This window comes from Ammospiza caudacuta, chromosome 6 (assembly GCF_027887145.1).
Source record: "Ammospiza caudacuta isolate bAmmCau1 chromosome 6, bAmmCau1.pri, whole genome shotgun sequence".
In the NCBI taxonomy this organism is placed as follows: domain Eukaryota; kingdom Metazoa; phylum Chordata; class Aves; order Passeriformes; family Passerellidae; genus Ammospiza; species Ammospiza caudacuta.
Window position 1 is genome coordinate 54,225,990 of NC_080598.1, and position 27,538 is coordinate 54,253,527.

A 27,538-nucleotide genomic window follows, 5' to 3' on the forward strand; every position below is an offset into this window, starting at 1 on the left:
CTTGAGTTTCCTAAAAGAAAGAAAAATCTGAGTATTCTAATGATGCATGTTGATGCTGTGTAAATTGCTTGGTGAAGAGGAGTTGCTGTATTGACTTCATTTGAAAAAGGAATGTACTTGAAAATAGCATGACACAGCCAATGTTGTTTATCTGTGCTAAAATTAGTGTGAATTAGTCAAGTTTCAGTGTACCTGAGACAGCTGGAGTAATGCTGGTGGGGGAAACAAACCCAAGCCATCCCCCTCTTTAGCACAGAGACATATGGATATGAAGGGTGGGAATGGGTGGGAAATGCTGGAGATCAGTGTAGAAGTAAAATATATTTATTATGAGCAACATAACATGTGGGGAAGCTGGAAGGGAAGGGAAGCTCCTGTTGGTACAGTAAGCATGACATGGTGACAGCCCTGCGCTGTGCCTGGCCCCACATCAGGGCCAAGGCTGAGTTACGGTGACGGCTGTGCTGAGTGAACAAAACTGAACTGTGCTGTATGCTTGAAGGGAAACTGCAGAAACAACAAAAATTAAAATGGGCAAGTTGTTTTAGAACATTTCTAGGTAGCTGTGTCAGAGCAGAATTTTTTCTATTACATTTAAAAGTCAGGAATTTGCTGAGGATTAATGTGTGTGCTGCTGCACACTAGATGGCCATCCCCATCTGTGGGGCAAACTGTTTTGTTTGAGTCAGCAGATCTTATGGGAGACACTGAATATCCTGGGGGTCAAATGTGTAACTTTGAGAAATCCTGATATGTTTGAGGTATCTGCTTCCTACACCCCTCATGCATGGCCAGGAAATGCAAATATCCTTAATATAATCAATCACTTGAATCTCACCATGTTACTCATTCTTTGATGCTCCTCAGTTTTCAAGGCTTAACAGTATTTTTCACAGACTTCATACTAGATAAAATCTACCTTCACATATCCAGTGGAGACCCACCTGAGCAGGAATTCCTGCTGCAGAGATTTGGACCTTGTTGAGATATCCCAGGGAGGAATTGTCATTGAGGATTATGGGAGGCAGCCTTGTGTTAGGAGCTGTCTTTGATTTCCATAGGAAGCAGCACTTCCCATTCCCATGCAGCAATTGGATGTGTGTGTTGAAGGCAGAACATTCACAGCACAAGGAACAGTTTGTTCCAGGGGAAGCAGGAGACCAAACCTTGCACTGAGAGACCTTTGTCACTTGGACCATAAACTTGTCTATTTTTCCCATTATTTTCCCCAGTGCTTAGAGACACATAAGCATCATAATAACTCAGTAATGGCACAAACAATTGTAGTAAAGCAGAATGTTTTCCTGGAGAAAAAAATGGAAAATTCTCAGTCTCGGTGACTCTAGTGTAACTAGAACAAGTGGAGGTCCCTATATTGTACATCATCCCACTAAATAACATCTTATACAGAAAAATCTTGAGAGGACCTCTGCCAAAGTTTATCCCTGCAGCCCTCAGGCTAGGTGTATTCTTCAAAGCAATTTAAAAATATTCAGTTTAATTAAAAAAAAAATCCAAATAAATTACCTATTTTTTGGTGCTCTCTTGTTGTTCTGGTTAACCCGATTTCGGTACAAAGTCATCTCTGCTACACAACTAAAATTTAGCATTATCCTCAGTGTCACTTAAATAATCAAACTACTTGTTGTATTTATCAAAATGTATTCTGCTCTGGGTAAGGAAAATAAATACCTGCTCTTACTTCAAGATCTTTACTGCAAGAACTTAATCAAACAGTGAGTTTGCAGCCTTCTTTTCTTTCCACCCCTGTTTCTGAACTGCAGGATGAGGCTATTTCTGTGGAAACAAATCAACATGTTAAAGTTGTACAGCTGCCAGAGGGGGGCTTTGATGTTTCTTTCTCTGAAGGTAAAGACGACTCCAGTTTATTTGTAATTGTGTGATATAGATTCAGTAAAATCCTACCACAAGCTGTTGTGGGCTGCTCTGCATTATTGATTCATTTGGACATTAAAATTTGTAGCCAAAGTCACATGTAACATAACATGGGTCCTACACCTTAATAGATGTTCAGATTTTTGCGGTTCTCAGTGTGTCTAAATTAGTGTAGTTTTCAGAGGTTGGATCTTCCAGGCCTTTTAGAAGGATGAGCAAGTGTTGTGTGTAATGTGACTGATTCATTCATCTCCACTTGAGGTCTTGGTGCTGCAGAGTTTGTGCTGAAGCCAGGAGTGAAGGGAGGTGCCAGTACAGAGGATGTTGAACTGACACCTCTGTCCAAGGGTGTTTGCTGCCAGCTCTGCTGCTGTCCCACAAGTCTTGCTGGCTTTTAAAGAACTCTTAGGCAGCAGGGTTCTACTCAGAGTGGTGTCATATCAATGAAATACAAAGTGTTTCTCCAAATCTTAGAATAGGGGAAGGAATGCTGCTCTTAACACCTACTGCGTCTCCATTCCTTTGGAGTCTTTCCTTTTTAAGAACAAAGGAGAAGTGGGGAAATTAGCTGTCTGCCAGAATAAAAATCAAAAGAATGATCAGTGTGTTTAGAGATCTTGATCTCATTTAGTGAAGACTTTTTTCTGTGAATGTCTGCAGTTTTCTGTGTCTTTTAAAATGATACATGTGGTCTAAAACATTCCAACAAACAAATCTGTGCTTTGCAGAAGGGATCAATGTGTTTTGAAAGTCTAACAGTGTAATTTATTTCCCTGAAGTTTTTAAAGGAAAATAAAATGGTTTCAGGAGAATTTTCTTACTAATGATATTTTGGTTCCAAGGAGGGAAGCTAGAACTATGAAGATTTCACTTGCCAATGTAGAAAAAAACCCCATAAAAGTAATGAAAATAGGCATGTCAGTTTACTTGCAACTTAATACTGTCAAGAAATATAACTAATAAAAAATGCTAGCAACTGTATGATGGCTGTATTTGAACAGTTTTATACTATATTCTAACTGACATTTTAATTAAAGCTCTAATAGTTATTACCAGGAACTAGCTTGCTTTTTCACATTCCTCTGTGTCTTTGCCAGCTTGATTATAGTTGACAAAATTGGAAAAGTTTGATAGTTCTTAGGTTCTTCAGCATTTGGTTTTTAGACATAGTTCTTAGGTCTCCTCAGTTTTGGGTTTACATTCTCCTGCTGGAGTGCCAGTAATTCCTGTAGAGAAACTCAGATGATATCTAAGGAACTCTGAGCTGTGTTACTTCTTCTCTTCAGTTGCCCACTTTCCTGGAAGTATTTTTAGTGGTAAGATCATCTTACTGATCTTGTTTCAATATTTTTTCATTTCAGTGGGGGTGATCCTGTGCTGCTGGTACTGTTCATTAAACAAGTAAGATATATAGCTCCTGCTGATTTTAATTGGTTTAAAGTGGATTTGTTGTTTTGTGTTCTTGTCACAATACAAACGTGCCTTGTATTACATTGTGATACTAAAAATAAATGCATATTTGAAACTTCTAACCCTCACCTCTGTTTTAGAAAAACAAACTTCTCTGCCAAACACACTGCACTGCAGTAAACCTTATGCCCCTAAAACTCAAAGCTTGGCACCAAATCTTAACTAGATGTTCACTGGAAATGCTACAACACAATGAAATGGCCATGATTGTGGTATGAAAGACATTAAAAAAAAAAAAACAAAACCAACCAACAAACAAAAAAGTCCCACCCAAAACCCTGTCAAACATGGTTTTATTTTCAAGATTTCACCCTGAACTTGTTCATACTTCAACAGTATTTCAGTTCTTATCATAGAAATATTAATTTTAGGTAAACATTCTTTATAAACAAACTCATTCTAATCTCTAGCTTCAGTTTATAAGAGCAGCAGGGCTTACTTCTGAATAATTATATAATATTCTAGCACTTATTTACTTCAATCAAGTGTTTGAATATGTTAGTACTATTTTGCTAGTCTGTGTTACTGCATCCATGCATGTTTAGCAGCATTTCATCCTACCCCAGCTGTGTGTAGGGGCTGTGCAACCCCTGCCTGTGCTGGCCTCCCTCTGAGAGGGGGTTAAATGCTGGAGGACTGAGCTTGTTTGTCCAGAAACTGCAGATAATTAACAGGGAAAGGATACTGAAACCACTGAATGGAAGTAAGGTCTCAGCTGTCCATTTTATCATTCTGTCTGTAATTCCCGCATGAATTGTGGCTGTTGTATTAAGGATGGGTGGATGAAGGGACACACAGACTCCTATGTCTTCAGAAGGCAAAGCTGAGTTTATTAGACCACATCCTTCTTGTAGAGAGTTATAGAAAGCTGGACCTGATTGGTCCTTAATCAATGTCCCTCACACCTTTGGCTAATTAGGAACAACACCCTCTTGTGCACCTCTTCCAAGTAAACAACACCTTCAAAACACCAGCTGCTAAGATTAGAATTGTTTTAATTCTTTCTCTGAACTTTCCCAAAACTTCCCAGGGCAATGCCTGGAGAAGTTTTTCCGACTTTCTTCTCTGACCAGTTGCCAGCATCCACAACAAATGACATTCAAGAAATAGGAATTCCCCAGAGTCCAAGTTTTCTTTACTTTTTCCATTTCTGAATCAAATGGTTAAAAAAAGAATTTTCACAGATGAGATTGGTATGTCCTGAGGACACTTGATACAATGGGAATATATAATTTGCAAATTCTTTAATAGAAATATCTATTAAATATTTATGTCAGCGTTGTTCAGTGTCTTACTGTTACCATTTTTAAAATACAATTTACTTCTTTCAGAAGAGTTCTGTTTGCCACTTTTGACTTGAAAGGTTCCTGTGGAGGCAACATTAATTATTTATACTGGCAAAACTCCAGATAGTTTGTATACTTTAAAATTATTTATGTCTTGATTTTTGCTTGGTTGATTAGATTTTTCTCATGATACAGGTTAACTTTTGAAGTAGGGAATGGTTAGGTCTATTTAAATGAAGTGTGATAGCTCTTGTTAAAGCTTTACCAAGAATATTTCTTTATTGTGTGTAATCAGATGGGCAGCTCTTGCCACAGTGGTGTGGAGTTTTTGTTTCCTTTTTACAGAATTTTTTTTTCTTTGTCTTACCCCTCCTTTGCCAACTGAAAATGTCAATGTTTTATCTTCTTCCATTAGTGTTTTCTTAAAATCATTTTATAAGGTGGTGGCAGCTCAAAGTGCACTTTTGATTGGGTTTTTATTTTCCAATTAATGGGCAAACCACCCAAACAAAGCTTCACAACTAACAATTATGGAGCCTTCCTTGGGGAGAGGGCTGCTGAGTTTCTGTGGGAGGGAAGATTAAAATAAAACATCAAACGTGTTTCATAGGCTTGGTTGGCATTAAGCTCATGTAGTGCTTTTACTTAACCTTTGCTGGATTTTGTAGGATTAAAGCTTTTTGACGTGTGCAAATCAGTTTTCACACCACTGAGTAGTTTCTAGTAGTAGTGCCGACTAGTATACCACAAGTATTATAACTGAAAATGTTTCTGCCTGAATAAAGCCCCCTACAAAATTAGAACTATCTTATGTCTAATATGCTGAGTTATTTTTGGGTTTAGTTTGATTTTGTTTCTGGGGTTTTTGTTATTTTGTTGATGGTTTTTTTTGGTTTTGTTTTCCTTTTTTCATTTTTTTTTTGAGAAAGAGAAGATTTTATAACTCATTACCTTGATTTGATTCATACACTTGTGACATTTTCATGTTAAATTTTTTAAGGGAAAAATAACAAATTTAGGCCTTATGCTGGCTGTCTCAGCTAATTGAATTTATTATAGTTTTCTACTTTCCATTCTCCCTGTTTCTACAGTAGTAAGGCTTGTCTAGTAATAAGATATCCAAATACAAATTCTTATTCTCTTATTCAGATATTAAAGCAATAATAAAGTTGGTACTTCCCTTCAGATTAGTAAGATAATTGATTTTGAGTTACAACTGCTGCAAGAAGAAAACTAGTGGAAATATGTAAATGTTCAAGTGACAGCATTGATATATACTTCTTACACCATGTCTAGATTAGGAAGAGGGATGTCATTTAAAATATGTTCCCTAGAACACTTTAAACATTCCTGAAGCAAGTGTTCAACACATCTGAAAATGTGTTAGCTTTATGTAGCTATACAGAATCCTGCAGAAAAACTCTTTTTTCGGGACAGTTGGTTTGAAAATTAAGCTGGTGTGTTCAAAATATCATCACTCATAGTCCATATAACAATCTGAACATCTATTTACATCCTTCATAACTGTTTGAAAATAAGTTTATTAGCACTTGAAGGTTATACACAAGGTGACCTTAGCTCACAGGGGTTTTTTGAGCTTAATTTCGTTTTCAAACGGTTTAACTGCGGGTTTAAACAAAAGAGTTCAAGTGATTTCTTCCATGGTTCTTTCAACAAATTTTGCTTTGTACTACAACAGTATTATTTAGCTCAATATTTTAAGAAGACATGAATTGAAACAAACATAAAATATTCTAAATATTCCTGTAGTTACTTTAGGGATTTATATATATTACATGCAAGATCAGGCATTCTGGTAAGTCACCCAATGGCTTGAGAGGCTTAGGCACACCTAGCAATTTTATTGTTTGGCTATTTATTGCTTCCCTTCCTGGCACTCTCTTGTCTCAGTTTTATGAACAAAAGAATATACCTACCTCCTTATGTAGCCCCTTATCTTATTGCTGTGTGTTAGAGATAACCAAGGGGCACTTTCAGCTCTTGCAGTCCTGCCCAAAGCTGCACCTCATCCAACTGGGGAGTCTGAAGTAGTAACAGCAGGAGATACCTTTTTATAGTTTTTCCATGAGACTATTTCTGCCCTCTGGCCCATTGATTTTCAAAGAACCTTTTAAAGTACAGATCAGAGATCAGAGCCTGCTTTGAAAACTAGAAAAGACACTTTATGTAGATAGTTTGGGGCTTCCTTCTCTACTTCATTTGTTAGAAATTGCGTTTTAGCAGATATGGCATATCTTTCAGACCTGAATTCAGTTAAAAAACAAAGTAAAAAATCTGAATCAGTTTTGTCTTCTTGAGATACATCAGAGAGCAGTGCTGTTTAAAAAAAGGGACAGGAGAGGCTTATATCTTTTTAGATTCAAAAGTCTGTGGAGCAGCCTGAGTGCACTGTGGAATGGAACAGAGTCTATTCTAGTCAAAGCATGGTTATTTCTTCATGCATCCTGTTAACTCAGTATTATCCCACATCATCCTTGAACAGGGCTGTTTCTTAAATGCCACATTTATATTTATAGTAATTGACAAGTATGAAATGATTTCTTGCTGTGGTTCACTAGGAGCCATTGACAGAGGAAGTTGGTGACACAACTTGGCTAAATTGAAGGAGGAAGGGTTCTTTTATTAGAACTCTTAGATGTTTTATTAACTCTTTTATTAGATGTTATATTGAAATGAACATGGATCCATCCATTAAAAAACTTTTTAATTCTGGTGGTACACATCCTCCAGAAATTGATTTATTGCTTAATATTCTTGACTGGCTCTGCTGTAGTTCCTCTGTGCATGCAAATTCAAAATGCATACAACTTAATTCCTCACTTGCTTCCAACCTCTAATTTATCACAATTGAATCATTGTTCTCAGGTTCACTGTGCAATTACTGACTGCCTGCTTGAATAGATGCACCTTTCTCTTTCTAAAAGTCAGGCTGCTGGGTTTTCTTTTCTGCAGTTTAAGTTGGAGGCAAGTGCATCATGGATAATCATAGCATGGCAATGAAAGAGATGTGCTCAATTCCTAATTTATCACTCTTGGTCTGCATGATGAGTTCTCATATTATTTTGGTTCCTCTGCTTATGTTACTGTGTAGTTTTTTTTTTTTTTTTTCTGGGAATGAATCCCTAGTTTGTATGATCAGTAAGATAAAAGCCTTTCTTTTGTGCCTTATGAGCTGGTTGATTGTGCAGACCCCAGAGCTTTATTCTGTGACTGCTGTTTACTTGAGTATCAAGTGCTTACCCTCTGCTGCTTCCTGCTGAGACTTACCAAGAGTTTTTATCTCCAACCCAAACTGCTTTATTTTCCAAGGCTGTTTTCCTGCAAGCAGAAAATAGGATCTGGAAACATATCTATAATAAATCTCATCTCCTACATTGTGTAGTTGCTTATGTGCTTTGTGCACTTCCAATCTCAAGGGCAAGGAGGTCTGGTTGTGTTGCCTCAAATACATGTTACAGTATTTTCATAGCATTTCTAGGCTATACAGGAAAGCAAACAACTTCTGAAGCCTTTATTTCCAAATACTATGGAGAATGTGAAAGAGCTATTGAATTACAATGTGCCTCAGAGAAAGTAAAAGGAAAATTGCTTTTGTAAAGAAATCACTAGTATAATTTTGTCACTTTGCTGTTTGTACCTGCCATTTTGGCCCCATACATTAATCCTAGCAGAAAACTATGTAATCACTATAATTTATATAATGGGAGAGGAAATGAAATGAAAACAATTTGTGGAAAAGAAATGGAAATGCAGTATTATAAATAGTGAAGCCCAGAAGAGTAGGAAATAGTAGTGAAAGATGAACGAGTTTAAATTTAAATAAAATTGGAAAAAATAAAATTAAAGTTTTCATTATACCTTTATACCAGAAATGAGTATTAGCTGTTTATTTCTTTCAAATACTGTATAATTAATTAGTTAATAATTTTGGATTTAGAGGAGGCAATATGATAATATGTGTTATTTTTCTGATAACAGTTGCATATTTCATTGTTTTTATGATTCTTATAAAGGGAAAGGATGGATTAGTTACTGTTTATAATGTACAACATTATTGCTTGAGTGTGTGGCAAAAAAAATAGTATTTTCAGAGTAGCAGGATGAAATGTGTGCTTTTAGCTTTTCAGCTTAGCAATTAAAATCACAATGGTCATCACAAGATAAAACAGCAATGTCAGGTTTAATGAGAATTTAGTATTTCATCTAGAAATAATACTGAGTTTCTCTGAGAGCTGAGTTTTGAAGTCAAGCTACAACACTTAAAGCAGTTGATCTCTTGGTAAAAATAATTTCATATAAATGTGTCTTGCTTTGGCAGATGTATAATAATTTCTAGTCTTAGAATACTTGATACATGTGTTCCAATGCCTGTGAATGAAGATTTATATATATCTCAGTCTCTGTATTTTTCAGTGAACTGTTTCCCATGCCCAAATAATTTATTCTGTACTAAATATGATCTTTTTCCATGTAAATATTGGAATTTATTCTACAAATGCTACTTGTAAAGGTATTTATTACCAGGTTAAAGTTTAGCATCTTTTGGTATTTTAAGTGAAATTTTTAAAATAATTCTAAGACAATTTATTAAAAAAATACTTTGAAATTCTTGAAACCGTGACAGATTATGGAGTTGTGGCCCTTATCTTCAGCCTTAGACTGGTTTTGAAAACAAATCCTTTTTTCAGGTTCATGTATAGATGCCACTCAGAAGAATATGTTTGGGATCCTCTTCTGGTAAAGAAATTGTAATTCATGTTCCTTTTTTTTTTTTGCCAAAGAAGGCAAGATTCACAACATCAGTCACTTGAAATAGGAAGCTTTAATGGCCCTAGAATTTGGAAGAAGTGAAGAAAAAAAGACTAGAAATGCATTTATTTCCACACAAGTTATTTTTGATACACTTGACTCTCTCAGTTGAAATTGGAACCCTGAAATGCCCATCACCCTGGAGAATCTGCTGATCTGACATCTGAGCCTTGGGCAGAGAGGTGCAAACTCAGATGCAGGGGACTCATCCTTTTGCAACCTCTCCTTTTTTCAGTGGTGGTGGCTGCCTGGATGGAGCAGGCGCCAGCAGCTGAGCAGAATTCCTCTCCAGCTTTGGACATTGGAACTCTCTCTCCCACGAACCACATTGTTTTCACTTTCCCCAGGTTAAACAGTGGAAATACACAGGAATGGGGAATTGCTTAAGGGGCTCCCTAAGGAAATGCAGACATGATGGTGGCTTTGCAGTGATCCTCTGATAGGATCTGAAGCCTTTTCCTTCGTGATGAAATAGAGAAGATTCTCCATTTGTGCATACAACATGGTTAACATCTCTGTTCCTTGGAGGCACAGCCTGGTGCTTGTAACCCGAGGCAGTTCTGTTACAGCTGAGCATTCACTGCTTGGCTGAGCATCTCACCATGGTGCCCAGGGAAAACTGATGGAGCTGGGTAGGAGCAGGGGGAGAAGCACTGCACTGAAGTGGGATCTGACAGGGGAAGATGCTCCCTTAAGTGCTTGTGGTAGTGGGGCCCTGCGAAAATGTTAAAGATAGACTCTGAAAATGTTAGACTTTGTGTTTTGTCAGATCAATGCACCTGCGTAAGCAGTATGATAAATGATATAATTGTTAGATGTGATGATTGTTTAGTAATTAAATATAATTATTGTAGAATCATAAGAAGAATCATGAGAAACTATGTTAGAAATTTAAGGGGGAGACACGAGGGGCCATGCTTGACTGAAATCTTTGTATACAATAGAGCAATATAAGTTTAATAATTAACATGAAAGTTTTATCACGATAGAATATAAAAACGTGTTCATCTCAAATGTATGGAGTCAGATTTGAGTTGAAATACCCCTGACACCCAGAGGTCTTAATAAAAGCACCAACATATAATCGCTTTTGTGATTATGTGTTTCTGAACGCTAACACTTGTTTAACTCTTGGTCTGTTTTCCTCAAAACCTGGTTCTGTAATTAAAAGTTTACATTAATGGGCCCTAAACTAAGTGAATTTACTCAGTCGAAACTGCCTTGCCCATGCAACTCTAATTTCAGAAAGCATTGCAACACCACCTGGGCAAAAAAGAGCTGATGGAAAGTAAAATAGTGGAGAGAAATGTGTTACCTGCTGAATTGTCCCTTGGATGTCATCAGTGATCTCAACCACAAGAGTGGATCACTTGTTCTAATTCATATAATGGAGGGAAATGTTCAGCTTTAAGGATGTGCTATTTCCAATTATGTAGCTTTTTTTAAATGAAGCATAAACTCAAAAGTGCTGTCGGACTTGCTTTACCTTTCTTGTGAAAATTGAGTTTTTGTACTTAATCTCTAAAACATGACAGAAAATATTGGAAGCATGTACCACCTGTTTTTCCTTTCATCCTGATTCATTCATTAGCTTCCTCATACCAAAAGCCCTCCAAGACATAATTAACCCTTTTATGATACCGTGAAACTTGAAACAATCATTAAAACTCATTAAAAGAGAGAAACTTACTTTCAAAAGCAGTGTAAGATTAAAATTTCCGTGATTTTTTAGACTTGTGATTAGGGTGGAATACTAAGGGTATGGCCCTCATGGTTTCAGTCTTTACTGGCTAGTCAAGTAATTAATCATAATTGGTTGCTTTGTATTGCAGAACTGTGCTTCGTGATAGAAAATCTTTTGATAAAATAATTTTCTTTAATGGAATGTTGTCTTCTGAGTATGCATTGTGTAATGATACTGTCAGCAAGTCCTTTTTGCCCAGTAAGAAGAAAATATAATTGAAGATAAAAATACATTACCCAAAGTCTTGTTTTTTTCTCCCTTTTCACATTTTAAACTCCAAAGTTATTATATTGTACAACCATAAGATATTTTATAATCCAGTTTTTACTGAAGAGGAACATTTATAAGAAAATAGTTTTGATGTTTAGCCTTCTGTCACAGATCTGATCATACTGGATTTTTATATGATGTTGCTAAACTTCTAATTTTTTCTTAAAACTATGACAAAAATAGAACCATGAAAGGCATATTATACAAATAATTATATATACACACCATATTATATATATAATTATATAGATAATTTTTTTCAACTGTATTTGATAACTGAAGTCAAACTACTTGTATTTTCTAAAATATATTACTGGGAAACAAGTAACAAGTTGTGTCAAATTACCAACTTGATACAACTTCAGAATGCAAAGCTTTCTTAACTACAGTGATTTGCTTTAGAAAATTATTATTGAAAAAAATACTGTGATTCTTTATAAAGGTGTCCCTATCCTTCTTTTTAAGGTTTGGGATGCTGTAGATACAGGCTGCTGTTTAAAAACCTTCTCCTGTCACTCCTGTGCTGTTCGAGCTGCCCGGTGGTCATCCTGTGGAAGAAGGATCCTCAGTGGGGGCTTTGATTCCATGCTGCATTTAACAGATGTAGAAACAGGTAAAGGCCATGAAGAATGCATTACAGCCATTTCTTTTTGTGTACAGATCCCCTGGGACCTTGCTAGCCTTACTCTTTCTTCTAAAATATAGACAAATCCATAGGTGAAAGTTAAAATTCTTGAAACGTGACCATACTTAAAAAATGTGCTTTGGTAATTAAGAGTAGTTGGAGAAGTTTGAGAAAACCGAAATATCTTACAGTTGACAATCACATCTAATTTATGTTGTCAGATACTACACGATGAATGGAATGAAATGTGTGTTTTTATGCTCTGTCACTATAATTCATTAAAGTGTTTGAACAGCCTCTTAAGAATGACTTCAGTAACATTTATACATATATTTAGTTTAAACATAGGCTTGTATCTCATTCTCTGTTGGGTTGAAGTTTGTGTTTGAAGTTAATTAGGTGATTTTTGATTTTTTCTGAATAGGACCTTAATTAGGAGTATAGAAACTTAAATTCTGGTATGAAACCTTGAGACTGAACTTGTGTTGCTTTGATGCATTTTTGAATTTGATTTGGGATTTGATTGTTGTAACCTTAACAACTAATTTCCTGGATGCTGTGTCTCCTCATGTCTCCTTCACAAACTAAAGTGCTTCTGTCAGCACTTGTGTATTCCTTCTCTCCTTAATGTGTTTCCAACATCAGCAGCTTTCACTGGGACTCTGCATAGTAGGATATCTTTGTGTGTGTGTATGAATTAGATACAAAATGGGACCTTGTCAAGGGAAGAGATGCGATTTTACATTTCCCCTTTAGTTTATTTTTAAGTGTTTAACTCCTGCAAAGGTGCAATATTTTTTGTAAGACTACAATAGAAATCCTTACAAAAATTGCAAGCAGTTTTTGTCTAGAGGATTTTCTCTTGCATAAAAGCAAGAACTGCATTGTATGTGAATAACTGGAAAGCAGAAATCCTATTCAGAGGAACTGAGAAAGCAGCCAAGAAAATTTTAAAATATTGTTCACATGAGAAAAAAGTTCTTTTTCATGCTCCAAGAATTTATTTTTCTCAACAATAATTGTACCAGAAGTATTTGAATGCAGTGATGGCTGGAAGGAAGCCATTGCAGTGTAGGAATGTAAAATATGTCACAGAATACTGGTGTTTTGAGAATATTCAGCTTTTTTCATGGGGAAAGGAGCTTTATATACTTGGTGTAATAGTACATGAGGTTAATATACCAAGTCATTAGTTTGTCAGACTTCTACAGCAACATTTCTAGTCCCACATATAACTGAACCTTACTAATCCAAGTGGATTTACTTTTGTTGGTAATGCTTAAAAATTCTAAATGGAATGGCTATGTTCATAATGGGATTTGTAGCAGCTGAATAGATTTTGTGTGTCTGAGTCACCTTTCACTATTCTGGGAAAAATCTCATAAAATTATAGGGAAAATTCCAAAGGTACATAATTTAAATAATATGCTTTAATTTCCAACATCTCTTCAGCTTAATTAACCAGTAATGGGACAGAAGTCTGGATTAAGTTGATTATAGTGATTCATTTACACTTCTCTAAGAAATGACAACAATAACAAAATATATTTACTAAGTGTCAAAGCAGATAAATTTGTAAATGGTTCTTTCCTTACTGACTTGTGAGTTATAGTGTTTCTATCTACTTCAATAAATTGTATGTGGGTGAAATGAATGCTTATGTACTTGGAAGTATCAGGTATTCATTACTGTCTTATTGAAAGAACACAGAATTCCTTGTAGTTCCTCTGAACTGCAGTTGTGATTGGACCTTTCACACCCCATTTGGAAAAGCATAATGGGAGTGATCAGAACTTTAGTCTGATTTCCTATGTATGCAAGCCAGTTTCTGAGCTCCTTCCCTGTTGTAAAGTTACTCTTCTTTTCATACATTTCCATCAGTTCTGTTCAGAGAGACAGGGCAAGCAGTTGCCTCTGGAATCCAAATCAATTTGATATAAAAAGCCTCATTTCCATTTGAAAAACACTAAGGCATCTATGAGATTTTGATTTACATTAGTTCACTGAATCATTCACTCCTCCTCACTCTTCATCACTGCTGAGATGATTTCTTCTTTGATTAACTTCAGATAGATGTTAGAACTGTTCCTTCACATTGGACTTTCATATACTTTTTTGGACTTCAGTCCTAATTACTTTCCATTGCTAGTGTGAACTAACTACCAGTGTGTTTAAATGTAGTAAGTGCATGCCAGTGGGATTTTATAAATAATAATGCTCTCTTTCAGGCTCTGTGCTCTGGTATATTTTGTTCTGGTTCAACATTTTTCCAGTAGTTTCCTAAAATCTAATCTTTCTTGTCTTGGTTTTCAGTATATGTTTTATATATTACATCTGTGTTATAAAAATTGCTACATGTCCTTCACTAAAAGAAACCTAATGATCTATAAAGAATGACTTAAAATTTAAAAAAGGTTGCAAATACAGCTTAGTACATGCATGGTATTGAGCTGCTGAGCTGTGGGGGATTTTTTGTCATTTTCTGTTGGTTTTCTGTTAGGAACACAGTTTCTGCCCTGCTAAATTGAAATTGTAGTCTTGCTAATTGTTCTGGGTCTGATGAAGGCTAGTTATGATATTTCTCAAAGGAATTTGTCAGAATTTTTAAACAAACAGCACTAGAATAAATTCTTCAGGAAAATTTCTTTCGAAGATTGGACTTCAGTTTGGGTATCCCATGTGCCAGTATATTGCATCTTCTGGAGTGTTTTTTCCTTACCTTTATGATCTGAACAACATCAGAATAGAAGCAAACACTGAAATCTCATTAGTCATGAAACAGAATTTTTGCTGTTGGCAGAGAAATCCTGATATAAGGCTAGAAGACACATCCATGGAATCTTATGCTGCAGTTTTACACCATCAAACCCCTTGCTCTTGTCAGGTGTATGAAATGAAAGTTCTTACATATAAAAAGATCTAAGATACTCGAAGCATAAAAAATGAGCTGATAGGAATCTCAGGAAGTTCAGCAAGGACATGATCTGGAGTGGAGTAATCCTGTGCAACAGAACAGACTGATGTTAAACTGGTTAGAAAGAAACTTTGCAAAAAAATACCTGGAGGTCCTGGTGCTGCATGTGAATCAGCAGTGTTGTCAGCAGCAAAGAAGGTCAACATCATTCCAGGCCAGATCAGGAGTATTTACCTAGCAGGTAGAGAAAATGATACAGGCTCTTCTCGGAGATGTGCAGTGAAAGGATATGAGGCAAAGGAACGATGTAGGAACACAGGAACTTGTTGGTTCAGCTCAAGGGTGATCAAATACTAAACCAGGCTGTTCAGAGAAGCTGTGGAGTCTGTACTTGGAGTACCCAGAACTTCAGTGGACAGACCCTAGATCCTTAAGTAATCTGCTGCAGCTGGACATAATTTGAGTAGGGATTACGAGTAGATGATCCCTGGAGGTCCAACCTACAGGATACTGTGATGAAGAACAGTACAAGAGAAGAATTCAAGTTAATGAGGTACAAGGAGTTCTCTTACTGTGGTTTGGATAAGAGATAATAGATGTTGCTGTGCAAGTCTTTTTTAAATTCAATTTTTGTAGATCATCATATATTATCTTCAAGGGCCATCCAGTGCCTTAACACCAGGATGTGACGCTAAGACTCTTCACAAACATGGTTTTCTTAAAAGCTATTGTACACATTCAGTATGGGCTGGACCCAAAATATGCATTATTTTTAAAGAACTGAAGGTTATGCATGAGTCATGCACATGAGTGTTCTGTGATCAGTTGCAGTTTGCATCAGGCAAGTTCAGCACTGCACTATGGAGATTCATGAATATTGGTAGATCCAAAACCTGCAGATTTACTGCCTCTTACTGGCTAATATTTTTTTTATTGTCCTATTTTAAATACACTATTTCTTTATAAAAACAAAGTCTTTTGAATATTTTCACAAATATGATAGTAATGCAGCACTCTGAGACTGCCTGGTTTTGTTTTTCTCTAATAACACACAGCCATTTTCTATTACTGGTAGTTCAGACACGTTATTTACAGAGTGTTAAATAGTGATAGATTCTGAAAGCACTGAAAAAAATGCTTTTAAAACTTTCTAGGTCAAATAAATTTGACATTTAACTTCTGTTATGTCCAGATGCAATGGAGGTGCTCTACCAACTTTGGAAGGGTATTTGTATTTTTAGAATTTATTTATAACTGTTTTATTTTTGGAATGCATGTTTTATTAATCAGTAGATTTTTCATTAGTCACAAATGAATTGGTATAATAGCATAGGCAGAACATTGGCTGGGTTTTTTACTATTTGCATATTGTAGATACTTTTCATTTCTTTAATATTATGACAGAGGGAATGTTCCAAGAAATTTTGGCACATTTCCTAAGTCGCCAAATGCTGCAGTTGTATTTTAGTTCATGGACTAAGCTTGCTTTCAAATATAATTTCCTCAGTGTTATAATGAGAGAGAGAGTTTCTTAATGGAACATCTTGTACCTACCAAGAAAATTTTCTTTTTAATGTATTTTTTTCTGTTCTAATTTGATAGTCCTATATATAACATTGCTATTTTTAATGTACTCATATTTGTTCACATAGGAGTTCTAGTTCTCTTACCTAAACATCACCCCAGGAAAGCTGTGGCATTCCTCTGTTCCTCCTTTTCTCTCCCAGTAGTATTTAGAGAATATGTTTTAATATGCAGAAAGCTTTTATTATGGCACCTCAGAAAAAAAAGCCCAGTTTATTGATAATGTTTTTGTTTGCTTGTTTATTTTTTTTTCTTTTGAGTGTATGCAGGCACCTTAGATGTGAGGTCAAAGGTTTCCCCCAAGATTCAGCAGTTTTATGAAATAAGTTGAACATAGCACTCTCCAGGTAGGAGGTAACAGCGTTTCACTTTTTATGCTCGCTGCTGTAAAGCCTTGCTGAAAAGTATTTATTATGGGGATGTTTCAAAATTTAAAAGAGAAAATTTAATATTTTGAAAATCTGCACTTGTTGTGAACCTCTGAACATGTAGGGACAAAATATAGGAAAAAATATGTAATCAATATAACTTTGGTTCTTGAGAAAATAATAAGGCCATTTGTAAGCACACCAAGAATGGAGAAATAACAGACAGCATTGATTTCTTAAGAACAAATGATGTCTAATCAGTCTAATTTGTTTTCTCACTGTTGTGCATGAGAGGGACTGTGACTGTAATGAAATATTTTTGTTGTTGTTGTATATGTTGTTTTATGTCTTTTTCTAAGCACAGAGGGGAATCCATTTTGCTAAGCAAGATTGCTCTTGTGTCCTTGTAAGTCTCAGGCTTCACCTTTCTTTACAGAAAGACAGATCACAGATTAGAGTAAGGAAGGAAATGTTTTAGGGTTATGCAGTAGGTGTGTGAACCTAAGGGCCACTAAGCACAGTTACAGAAGCATCCTGTTCTGAGCAACTGTGCTGATGTTCTGTGAAAAATTCAGAATGTTAAATAGCCTTTAAAACACCTGATTTCATAGCTGAGCAGTTTCACAGTAGGCTGCTGCATAAAGAAGCAGAAACATATATTCAAGATATTTTTAAAGATTTTTTTCCATATTGTGCATGTTATTATTATGTTACTGGCAAGCCTTTAATGTTTGAAGAATTTAATTAAAGCCTTTAAAGAACATAAATCACACTGCAAAAGATATAGTAGATATTGTTATTGAAATTGTGAAAATTAAGGATTAGAGAAACATTTGATTTCTGCTTTGGAATAACAATCCCTTATAAAGGAAAATGATATGTGATATGGATTTTCCCTCAATTAGCCAAAGACATTTTCAAAAGGCCTAATTTTCTAGTCTATGAGTTGGTTATGCTGCCTTTAGGAACTAAAATACAATAAATATATACAAAATAAAGGTATATAGAAATGTGCTGTTAAGGATAAGAGGGTCTTCTCCTTATAAGCATCTGTTTCAATATATAAAATAAGACCCCCCAAAGGTGAATATTTCATTTAGTAAAGTGAGTAATTGTAGAGAAAAAGATGGGTAACTGAAAAAAAAAGATTTCCAGAAAGGTGGAGGAGGATCTACAGCAAACACTGAACCTGGATTTCCCAAGCTGTGGGGTAGGTTCCGTCATAGCAGCATTACAGCCTGGAAAGAATAAATTCTGCTCATGTTAGTATAGCACCTGAAGCCAAGTTTGTGCAGGAAAAGGCTAAGAGTTGAGTTCATTGCCTCAAATTACTGAATTGTATGAGCTAATATGCCCCATGTCATCTTTTGCATTGACCTGTTCCATCTCTCAGGTGGATATTTTTCCTAAATTTCTGAGTGAATTGTGAATTGTGAATAAATTTTAGTTGTGACAATAAAGAGTGTTTCCTTTCTCTAATACCTTTCAAGTTTGTTAACTGCTGCTGTTCAGCCTGTCTGCATTCCAGTCTTGCCCATTTTCTGTGACATGGCAGTAGAATGGAATTTGTGTGTGCATCTAACACCAAACTCTTCAGAACACTGTTTACTCAATTCTCAAAAAGAGATGTTTGATTGAATTTCACTTTGGGGAGGCAATGAGACAGGGAGGGTTGTCTTGCAAAGTGTTAATTGGAGAGTCTGAGCTTTTAGTATTAGTTTATTGTAATCGTTGACTTAAGTAAAAATAATTATTAATATCTGCGGCATCAAATAATAAGGTGGCAACTTAAATTAAGAAAAAGAATGAGGTTAAAGAATAAAGAGGTAAATAAGATGCTCAGGTTGTTTGCATTAATTTTATTTGTTATTACGTTGTAATGTAAAGTTCATAAAACTGAGATTATTATGGTTTAATTATGTTAGTGACTGTCACTGAGAGCTTTTGGATAAATTGCAGCCTGTAGAAGACAAGAAAAGGGCAAATTCAGTGCCCACTCTGTCAAATAGGGAGAGACAGAGTAGGGAATGTAGAGCATTTTAGTTTCTGAAAAAAATATCAGGCAGATTATTAAATTACTTGGAAGCAATTGGGAATGAGATGGAAAATTGACTAATTAATAACAAATTATGTTAAATCAATCTTTCTGTGGAAAAGGTAACAGATCTTGTACTTAGTGGATGAAATGCATCTTGAACTAAATGCACATCTTTTTTGCCTGTGTTTTACCTAACTTTCTTGTGTCTTAGGCTAAAGAACACAAATACTTATTATAGAAAAAGCAGTTTTGAGAAGTCTTGTGGAGGTAAACACATAGCAAAAGCCAGTGATTGCCAAAATGAGCACTTCCACTGAATCAGTTATGGGTATGTCTAATGCCATTTGGACAACACTTTGTGGAGAACAGTGATCTCTTGCTGTGTCCTTTATAAAGCTGTGTGACAGGATTAGTACAGGCAGGCTGTACTTTTGCTAATTTCTGACTGCAGTCCCATTGAAAACTTGATTATACTCCCAGAGTTTTTATTATGCTGGGAACTAGTAAGATACAAGTTCCTTTGGGAGTAAAGTGCTATTAAACTGAGTAGTGAGCCTCCATGGGGTAATTCAGTATTTTCTCAAGTGCTGGGGTGAGTAAGATGCCTGTGTATGTGGCTTTTGTAAAGCCCCCCAAATGATACCTGGTAGTGGTGTACACGAGAGTAATATCTTGTTGCTCCTATAACTGATGATTTTAATACTTTCTTCCTTCCCTGTGGAGTCTTTTTTTTTCCCCTGTAGCTGTTGGGGTTCTGAAAGCTCCCATGGCAAGGGATGGTCACAAATATAACTTGTGGAGAAAATCTCTGCTGCCCCGATGACTTTTTTGTCCTTTTGGGGAAGGAACTCATGGACAAAATTAAGTGTTTCACTTAGTGGTGACAGAGAGACCCTTTAGATCTTGCAGTGGCAATTGGTGGCGAGTATTACAGCGACCTGAGTGGGCCGCTGCTGGTGAGAGAGAGACGGTGAATCTTGTATCTTGATCAGAAGGCTTGATTTATTAATATATGATATAATACATTATAGTTATACTAAAAAGAATATAGAGAGAGGTTTGCAGAGCTGCTAGCTAAGCTAAGAAGAGATAGAAAAGAACCCACAACAAAGTTGTGGCCAAGGATTCAGTCCCCTGGCTTGAACTGATGATTGGCCCTTAATTATAAACATAGAAAATGAGCCAATCAAGGTGAATCCTATTGCATTCCACAGCAGCTGATAATAATTGTTTACCTTCTCTTCAGGGGCCTCTGGCTCCCGAAGAGACAGAAATGTGAAATAAAGGATTTCTGTGGAGAAATGTGTGCGACAGGCGAGTCATTTAAAAATGGACAAAAAACCCCTACAAATACCAGAATTCACATAGAACAACACTCACCCCTCCTTTAGGCTCTCTGTAATCTTTTTCCCTGTCTTTTCCCTTGATGAGCATATGTGATAAAGTAAAACCTTTCTCTTCTTTAAACTGAATAATTAAGTAATTTTACAAGTCTTAGCCTATTGACTGTGTAAGTTGAGTTCAGGAGATGAGGAAAATGGAACTGATGATGAAATCAAATAAATTGGCCCCAGAGCATGAAATGAGCATAAAAAAATCAGTGTGAATGATTTTCAGTATTGTACACCTAACTGCAAGAGTTTACATCTGTCAGTAATGTTTTTAGCTGAAAGTATTTTCAGTTGTTTAAAAAAGCCTGTTTTAAGATAATCCTCACTTGCATAAAATGCAAATTAAAGAATATTTTAAGAAGCTTTTCTCATAGTATTTTAAAGGATTTTTTTTGTTCTGCAGTACCTCCTTCACTGTTGCTTACAGCAGTAACTTGATTTAATGTAGATCTTTATATGGGATATGTAGAATATAAATCACAGTTGTTATTGTGAAAGTGAGCAGATATATTTATCTTGGTTCATACTGCTGTTCCAAAAATTTTATTTCAGTGAATGTACAGTAATATAATGAATTTGTTAGGATGAAAGGAAGCAGTCAACTGTGGAAAAGTCCTATAAATTAACCTAGCTGAATTCTGTTGTGTTCCAAAGTGCAGGCAATCCAATTGATACTAACCACAGGATCCTGTGGAGATTAGTGTGTACAATTAAATATTGGCAACAGTGTATCCATGGGAACAGCTATTGCCTTCATATGGTGGTTTGCAAATTATTTCCTACTTCCAAGATGAAGTTTCACTCCTACCTTTGCTGAAAGTTAGGTAAACAACTCAAGAGCTGTAATATAGATTGAGATGTAGTATTTCTGTACAGACAATGTTTTTTCAAGTTATTTTTGTCTCATTGAAAAGAAAAAGACTGGCATCTCAGTAGGGAAACATTCAATGATTGGATTTGTAGATTTTTTCCTGTGTGTTGTCTGCACTGTGACCTAGTGGAGCTCCTCTCCCCAGTGTGGGAGCCACTTGTTGTCTCTTTTCAGTAGGAAGCAGTCATTGGTGCAGAAGCCCATGAGCAGGAGCAATTTCAAGTGGATAGAAATTAGTGAGTCGTCCTATATTTTCATTAAATTAGACTAGCCCTAGATATTTGAAGTGTGTAATTATAAGCATGTTCGCTTTTAACAACCTTGATATTTTTGAAACTAAGTTGAAATGAATAATGTATTTCATTTTCTGCTCAAATTGTAATGTGTGCTTGTTCCTTGGTTTTAGGGAAGCAGATATTTAGCAGCAAAACAGAATTCAGGATCAGTGCACTGAAGTTCCACCCTACAGAGTCAAATGTTTTCATTTGTGGAGGATTCAGCCCAGAAGTTAAAGCATGGGATTTAAGGACTTCTAAGGTAAAGCAAATCTTTTTTCTCTTTCTCTTTCCAAATGTTCCCTAGGTTGTGTCTGCTGTGTGTTATGAAGGTGCTAGATGTACTTACTGGTCTTTCATTAAAATGTTATTGTGAGGTCTTTTGCTTTTTCACTGTGTTCCTATTCATTGAGATGAACCTCTGTAATGTGTTTTAAGTGCTATGAGGAACACTTTACAGAAAAATATAATTTTTTTCTTTCTGTAGATATAAGTTACATCTAGTTGAAATAAACAAAACCAATAGCTCCTTTGAGGATTGTGAAAAGCAAAGAAACAGTACAGCTAATTTGCTCCTCAAGCTCTTACATGTGGGTCAGGATGTGTACCTTATGCCTGTAACTTTTGTATAGAAGCCTGGAGCAATTTTTACATTTATGAAGGGCCACAGAAGTGTGACATGCCTCTGCTTTTACTTTGTCATGAACCACAAAGAACAAGGCTCTGCTTTTACTTCATCATGAACCACAAAGAGCAATGTGCTCCCAGCTGCCATTGAGAGCTCAGGTAAGACCAGAGCTGTACTCTGCCAGTGGAAGTTTAAGGTAAGCAACATCCTCATGCACAGAACAGCTCAAAGAGAAGCAGGGACTGCAAAGTGATTATTTCTTTGTTTTCCTTTGAATATCTCTGTGGGTAGATCCTACTCATCATAGTTTGCCATCTGTTTGCTCTTGAGGATGGCAGAAGGGACTTGAAAAACATGAGGTAGCATAGCCACACCTTGTCTCTGTCTGTGATGTACTAGGAATAATAGGTGAGAGATAAAAGGAGATACATTTCAGGTATGAGGGCTCAACAGGAGAGCTCTGAAATCATTGTGGGAGTTGCTCTGTTGAGAAAACAGAGTATTCTTGTGCAATTAACAATCAAATTCCTGTGCTGCAGTTGCATTTGTCACTGATGTTTGAGGAACGCATTTAATTATGTAGGATCTCTACCACATGAATAAGTTCTTAAAAGAAAAACATTAGTAAATACATATTGAGACTGCCACATCTGGGGCTACTCTGAAAATAAAATTACTGTGAGTTTCAGAGTTACAGTGTTAGTATGAAAACCTTTGTAAAAGTGGATGGGATTCATTGCATCCATCATACTTGTATGATGTCTAGTTTTCCTTCATAGGGATGTGAAGAGGTTCTCAAAGCATAGGTCTGTGAAGGAAGATGGTTCTAGTTTTAAATTGCAAAAATATAAATGTATTTAATAAAAAATACTTTTGTAAATTTTTAAAAAAAGGAAATTAGATTTTCCATTTTCACTGTTCCTCCTGGCAGGGAACTGAAGAAGAAGGACTAATAGAAGTCTTTGCTCCTGAAGAGAAGGATCAGTGGTTTCATAGCATGGAAATGACATAGCAAATACAGTTTTTCTTTCTTGAGATTCTCTCAGTAGAACTTAATTGTGGGGAGGCTGTGGAGTCTGTAATTGAATCCTTCAATGTCCTTTTTAACATAGAGAACCCACTGTTGTCATGGTATGCTGAACTGCCTTTAAAGGTGCTTCAGGAACTAAATGGGTGTCATCTTTTTAAGGCTTAAATATTGTTGATTGTTATGTCAAATTTGAGGTCTTTGTAGTCAAGGAGAAGATGGCAGATGTAGGTGACAAAACATTCTTTCAGAGATTTTCTGACTTGGTCCAATAATCTTTTCTGGAAATGATACTGTAGTTATACAAAAGTCAAGTGATAGTCTGGCTGTGTATAAAGCCAGAGACATTCTTTCACCCCATGCCATTTCTTTATGATGGATTTTGCACCTGTGCCCATCTTTGAGCAACCATCTATGAGAATCTGTGAAGATGATTTTTCTCTAGATTTGAAGTCAATTGTGATTGATGAGCATGGTCATGCCAAAACTGGCAATGCCTTCAGCTTGTGTGTGTCTAGAGTGCCCAGTCTTTTCAGATGGAAAATGATAACTGATTCTGTTCTACAGTAACAAATGCCTGGAGTCACATGTTGCAAAATGTGCCTGTCAGGGCGGTTCTCCTGTTGTGTATGGTTGTGGAGGAATATGTTAGAAATATTTCACAGGTGGTAGGACACAATCTCAAATACTGATAATGGAGAAGGCACTTCAGTTTCAAGGAGATAGAAGATTTGTTTACAATAGGTATTTATAATCCAAGACTTATACTTGAGTGAAACTTTTTTTCAGCAATTCTGATATCAGTGATTTTGATGACAAGATCTGAAGACTGCAAAATTGGCATTAACTCAAGTAGAGCTAAGGGGCTAGAGAACAGATGTTAGTGCTTGTGCTAGATAGATTGGTTTTGAGTTGTCTCCCGAGTCTGCTACTCTTCTGTTGTCAGTATCTCTGCCAATCTGCAGTAGTTTTATCTTTGAACAGTGTTACAGTGTCACCAAGACAAATGGCTTGAAAAATGCTGTTCTTGGCCCTTTCCCCCCTCTTGTGAATTGTCAGAGTTTCAGTAGTGCTTTCCCTTTGATACCAGACAAGGTATCAAACAGTACTGTATTCCAGACGATGATGACAATAAATGTGTTTGTCTCTTAAAGCAGCTCCTTCCTTTTAGGTTTTAAGTTCTGATGATACCTCAGTTTAACCAGAGCCGAACTGTCAGTTGATGTTTCTGGCAAACCTGATTAAAGATCAGTCCTGCATAAAGGTAGATTCAGAAAGCAGTTCCTTTTGAAGAGGAGCATGTGATGCTTGACCTGGATAGAGCCATCAAAGCACCACCAGCATCCCAGGCTGTGATTGCCAAACATTGCCAGCCACCTCAGCCTGATGTTCTGCAGAAGGTGCCTCCTACAGAAACATGTGCATCTCTGTGGACTGGAAAGTGTTCTCAGTGAAACTGTTCCTGAAAACTGGTGGGAGAGAAGAAGCATGTCCTTCACCAATGAACAGTGTAGCTGCAACAGGGACCAGGCAAACAGAGAGGGGTAGCACCCAAAAAAAGGAGGCAGTAAGGAGGAGCAGCAAACATCTGAGGTGGAGTTTAGTATCACCTGTGCATCATTACTGCAAAGTATTGTAGTTACATTTCAAACTCTTAGGTATTGAAGGAAATATTGGTTAGGCATGAATTGTCAGTGTCATCAATGTGTCATGTCTGCCACTTCCTAGTTTTGGGGGTTTTCAATGGATTCTTCAGGTATTCCTGTTTTCAGTTTATATTGCTGTCCTTATTCACATATCTTTTCCATTTTACACTGTTATAGCCATAGTTAAAACTGGACAGTGTCTTAGCCAATATTTTGAAATTTGTCCTGTTCTAATAAGTGCCATTTTCTCTTAACTGAAATAGATGTCTGAGACCTCATGCCACTTTTGTTTCAATTTTGACACAAATAACCTTTCTATCTTCCAAGTTCTTTCATCCTAATTAATTACAAGATTTTCCTGTTTTGCCTGTTCTTTTCAAGAGTGTTAATCTGTCATTCAGTTTGGAATGATGTGTGGGTGAACTAATGATTCTTTTTGTTCCTATCATCACACTCCTGATAGCCTTTTCAGGCTTTGCAGCATATTTTGTCAATAGAGAGAACACCCTAAATCAGGCACAAATGAACAAATGAATGTTGTTATTCATCGCACACTGAAAACTCAATTTCAGCATGTCCTGGTAATTCAATTTCAGGGGTCATTCTTTAGGATATACTCCTCTGTTTTAACAAGCTATCCTCTTGCACAACTTAAAATTAACTGTGAGGGAAAATGATTATTTTATCAGGAAATAAGGAGATTTTTTCCTGGAAATTCAGAGCAAAACATTAAGCATAACAGAAAGAGACAGAATGAGAAATTGCAAAAATGTTGTCCAATTACGCATACATGCAGTGGTCTAAATGAGCTGCTTTATGGCAGTGTGCCACACTGAATGCTTTCTGCTGATGGAAAATGACATAGAGTAGCTCATATTGGTATTTTTAAAAATTAGTGCTTCTGACCAGGACCATGAATTTGTGAGCATTAATTACTCATATTCATGATTTGAATGTGGTACAACAATTGGATTTGCAAGTCCCAGAGAAAATGTATCAAGTTGGTTTGAGGCATCCTCTCAGCTACTAAAACACTGAAAAATTTTAGGGGAGCTAATAGCATCCCTGCTTTACACAATGTAAGCCTTGCTGATGTGTATAAAAGAATCTTTTCAATTCAGTTTGACAGTTCTCTCATGGCACAGGGGAAGTGGGTGAGTGGCTGTGTGGTCCTTAGTTGCTGGCTGGGTTTAAACCATGACAGAAATGTGCAGTAGGCCATTAATTAGAGAGGCAGACATTAAAAAAAAAAAAAGAACAAAAAATGGGGAATGTTGAAAGATGCTTATTGCTATTCCTGTTCTGTTGAGCAAATAGGCAAAATAATTTCAAAGGTAGCATTGGGTATTAAGCAAGACAAAGAATGAAAGAACAATAAGGCAGTTTAAATCTTTAACATAGAGCTAAACAATATACTTCAGATAAATGAATGGATGGGACAGCTTATTAACCTCTCAGTGAAATGTAAAGTATACAGCATCTCAAAATTAGACACACAAGTAATCAAAGCCTGAGAAAAAAATAGAAGAGGCAGCTGAATAGCCTGTGGAGATTTATTATAGTGGTATTTCCTTCTGTTTGTGTTAAACCCAGTTTTGTCTCTCTGGTAAAGAGATTATTCTGGAGATTTTATATTATTGTATAACAGATTGATTAAACTTATGAAAAATTTGGAGAATGTTTATAGAGGTTTTATGAAAAGACCAGAAAACCTGGAAGTGAGGTGCTGTGTTTTAAAAACTAAAACAATCTGCAATGTCAACCAAGGAGGGAGCATCATATTGAACAGCCCCATGGGACCTTTGGACCTTTGAGCTGAACTTAGATAAACCCCATAAAACCCTGCAAAAAGAAGTGTGCAATAACCCCAAGACCTTAAAGTAGTTATGTATTTTAGAAGTATTTCCTTACTCTGAGCCGTGGAAGAATTTCATAAGATGTTCAGCATAAGCCAGCCACAGTCACCCTTTGTTTTGGCTGATCTACATTAGATTTTCAGACAGGATACAGTATCTATTCCAATCACTTATTCTACCTGAAATTTTAGTATTCATTGAAATACCAAAGAGAAGAAAAGATTGAGACTTGTATCCTTTAACCCAGAAATAAGGACCTTATTGGGTTCATTAATGTAAATATGACTACAGATGGGTTCTTTTGCTTTTTAATTTAGGTTTCTAAGGTTACACAGATGTACTATCAGAGAAAGACTACTACTGTAGCTGTTTAAAACTGGTAATACTTTTAAAGGAGCTGAAGTTCATTATATGGTGAATGGTCAAACTGCATTGAACAATGTATTTACATGTGTCAGCAAGGTTTGCATAGCTCTGGTGAAAGGATGTACAGCAGTCAAAGCTTACATCTGAATGTACTCATTAAAGTTTCTAAATGTATCCATTTAATTATTTTTCACATTTGCATATTTTACCTTTTATTTATATTCTGCTTTAATGCAACTTAAGATTTGTAAGCATTCAGGAACTGGTTCCTTACTGTGTCCATACAGAAATGTGGGGAACTTGGTGAGTGGAGATCACTTACAACATTTTTTTGGACTTTATTATAACTAGAGGAATAATTTACCCAGCTGTTGGATAAAGTCTCTCTCTGATCTCTTGTCTGTTGATGCTCATGTGCCCAGTGTCACGAGCTGGTGAGGTTTGTTGGAGCTT

At 36.2% G+C, this 27,538-nt stretch overlaps 1 protein-coding gene across 1 annotated transcript in view; it reads left to right on the top strand.

The window, feature by feature from the left end:
* The window catches only part of WDR25 (WD repeat domain 25), a 58,333-nt gene that overhangs the window by 19,431 nt on the left and 11,364 nt on the right, over positions 1-27,538 (top strand). Inside the window, exons 2-3 of the mRNA XM_058807465.1 lie at positions 11,962-12,109; positions 21,694-21,824. Of these exons, the coding sequence (XP_058663448.1) occupies positions 11,962-12,109; positions 21,694-21,824 (279 nt within the window). The remainder of the gene's footprint in view (positions 1-11,961; positions 12,110-21,693; positions 21,825-27,538) is intronic.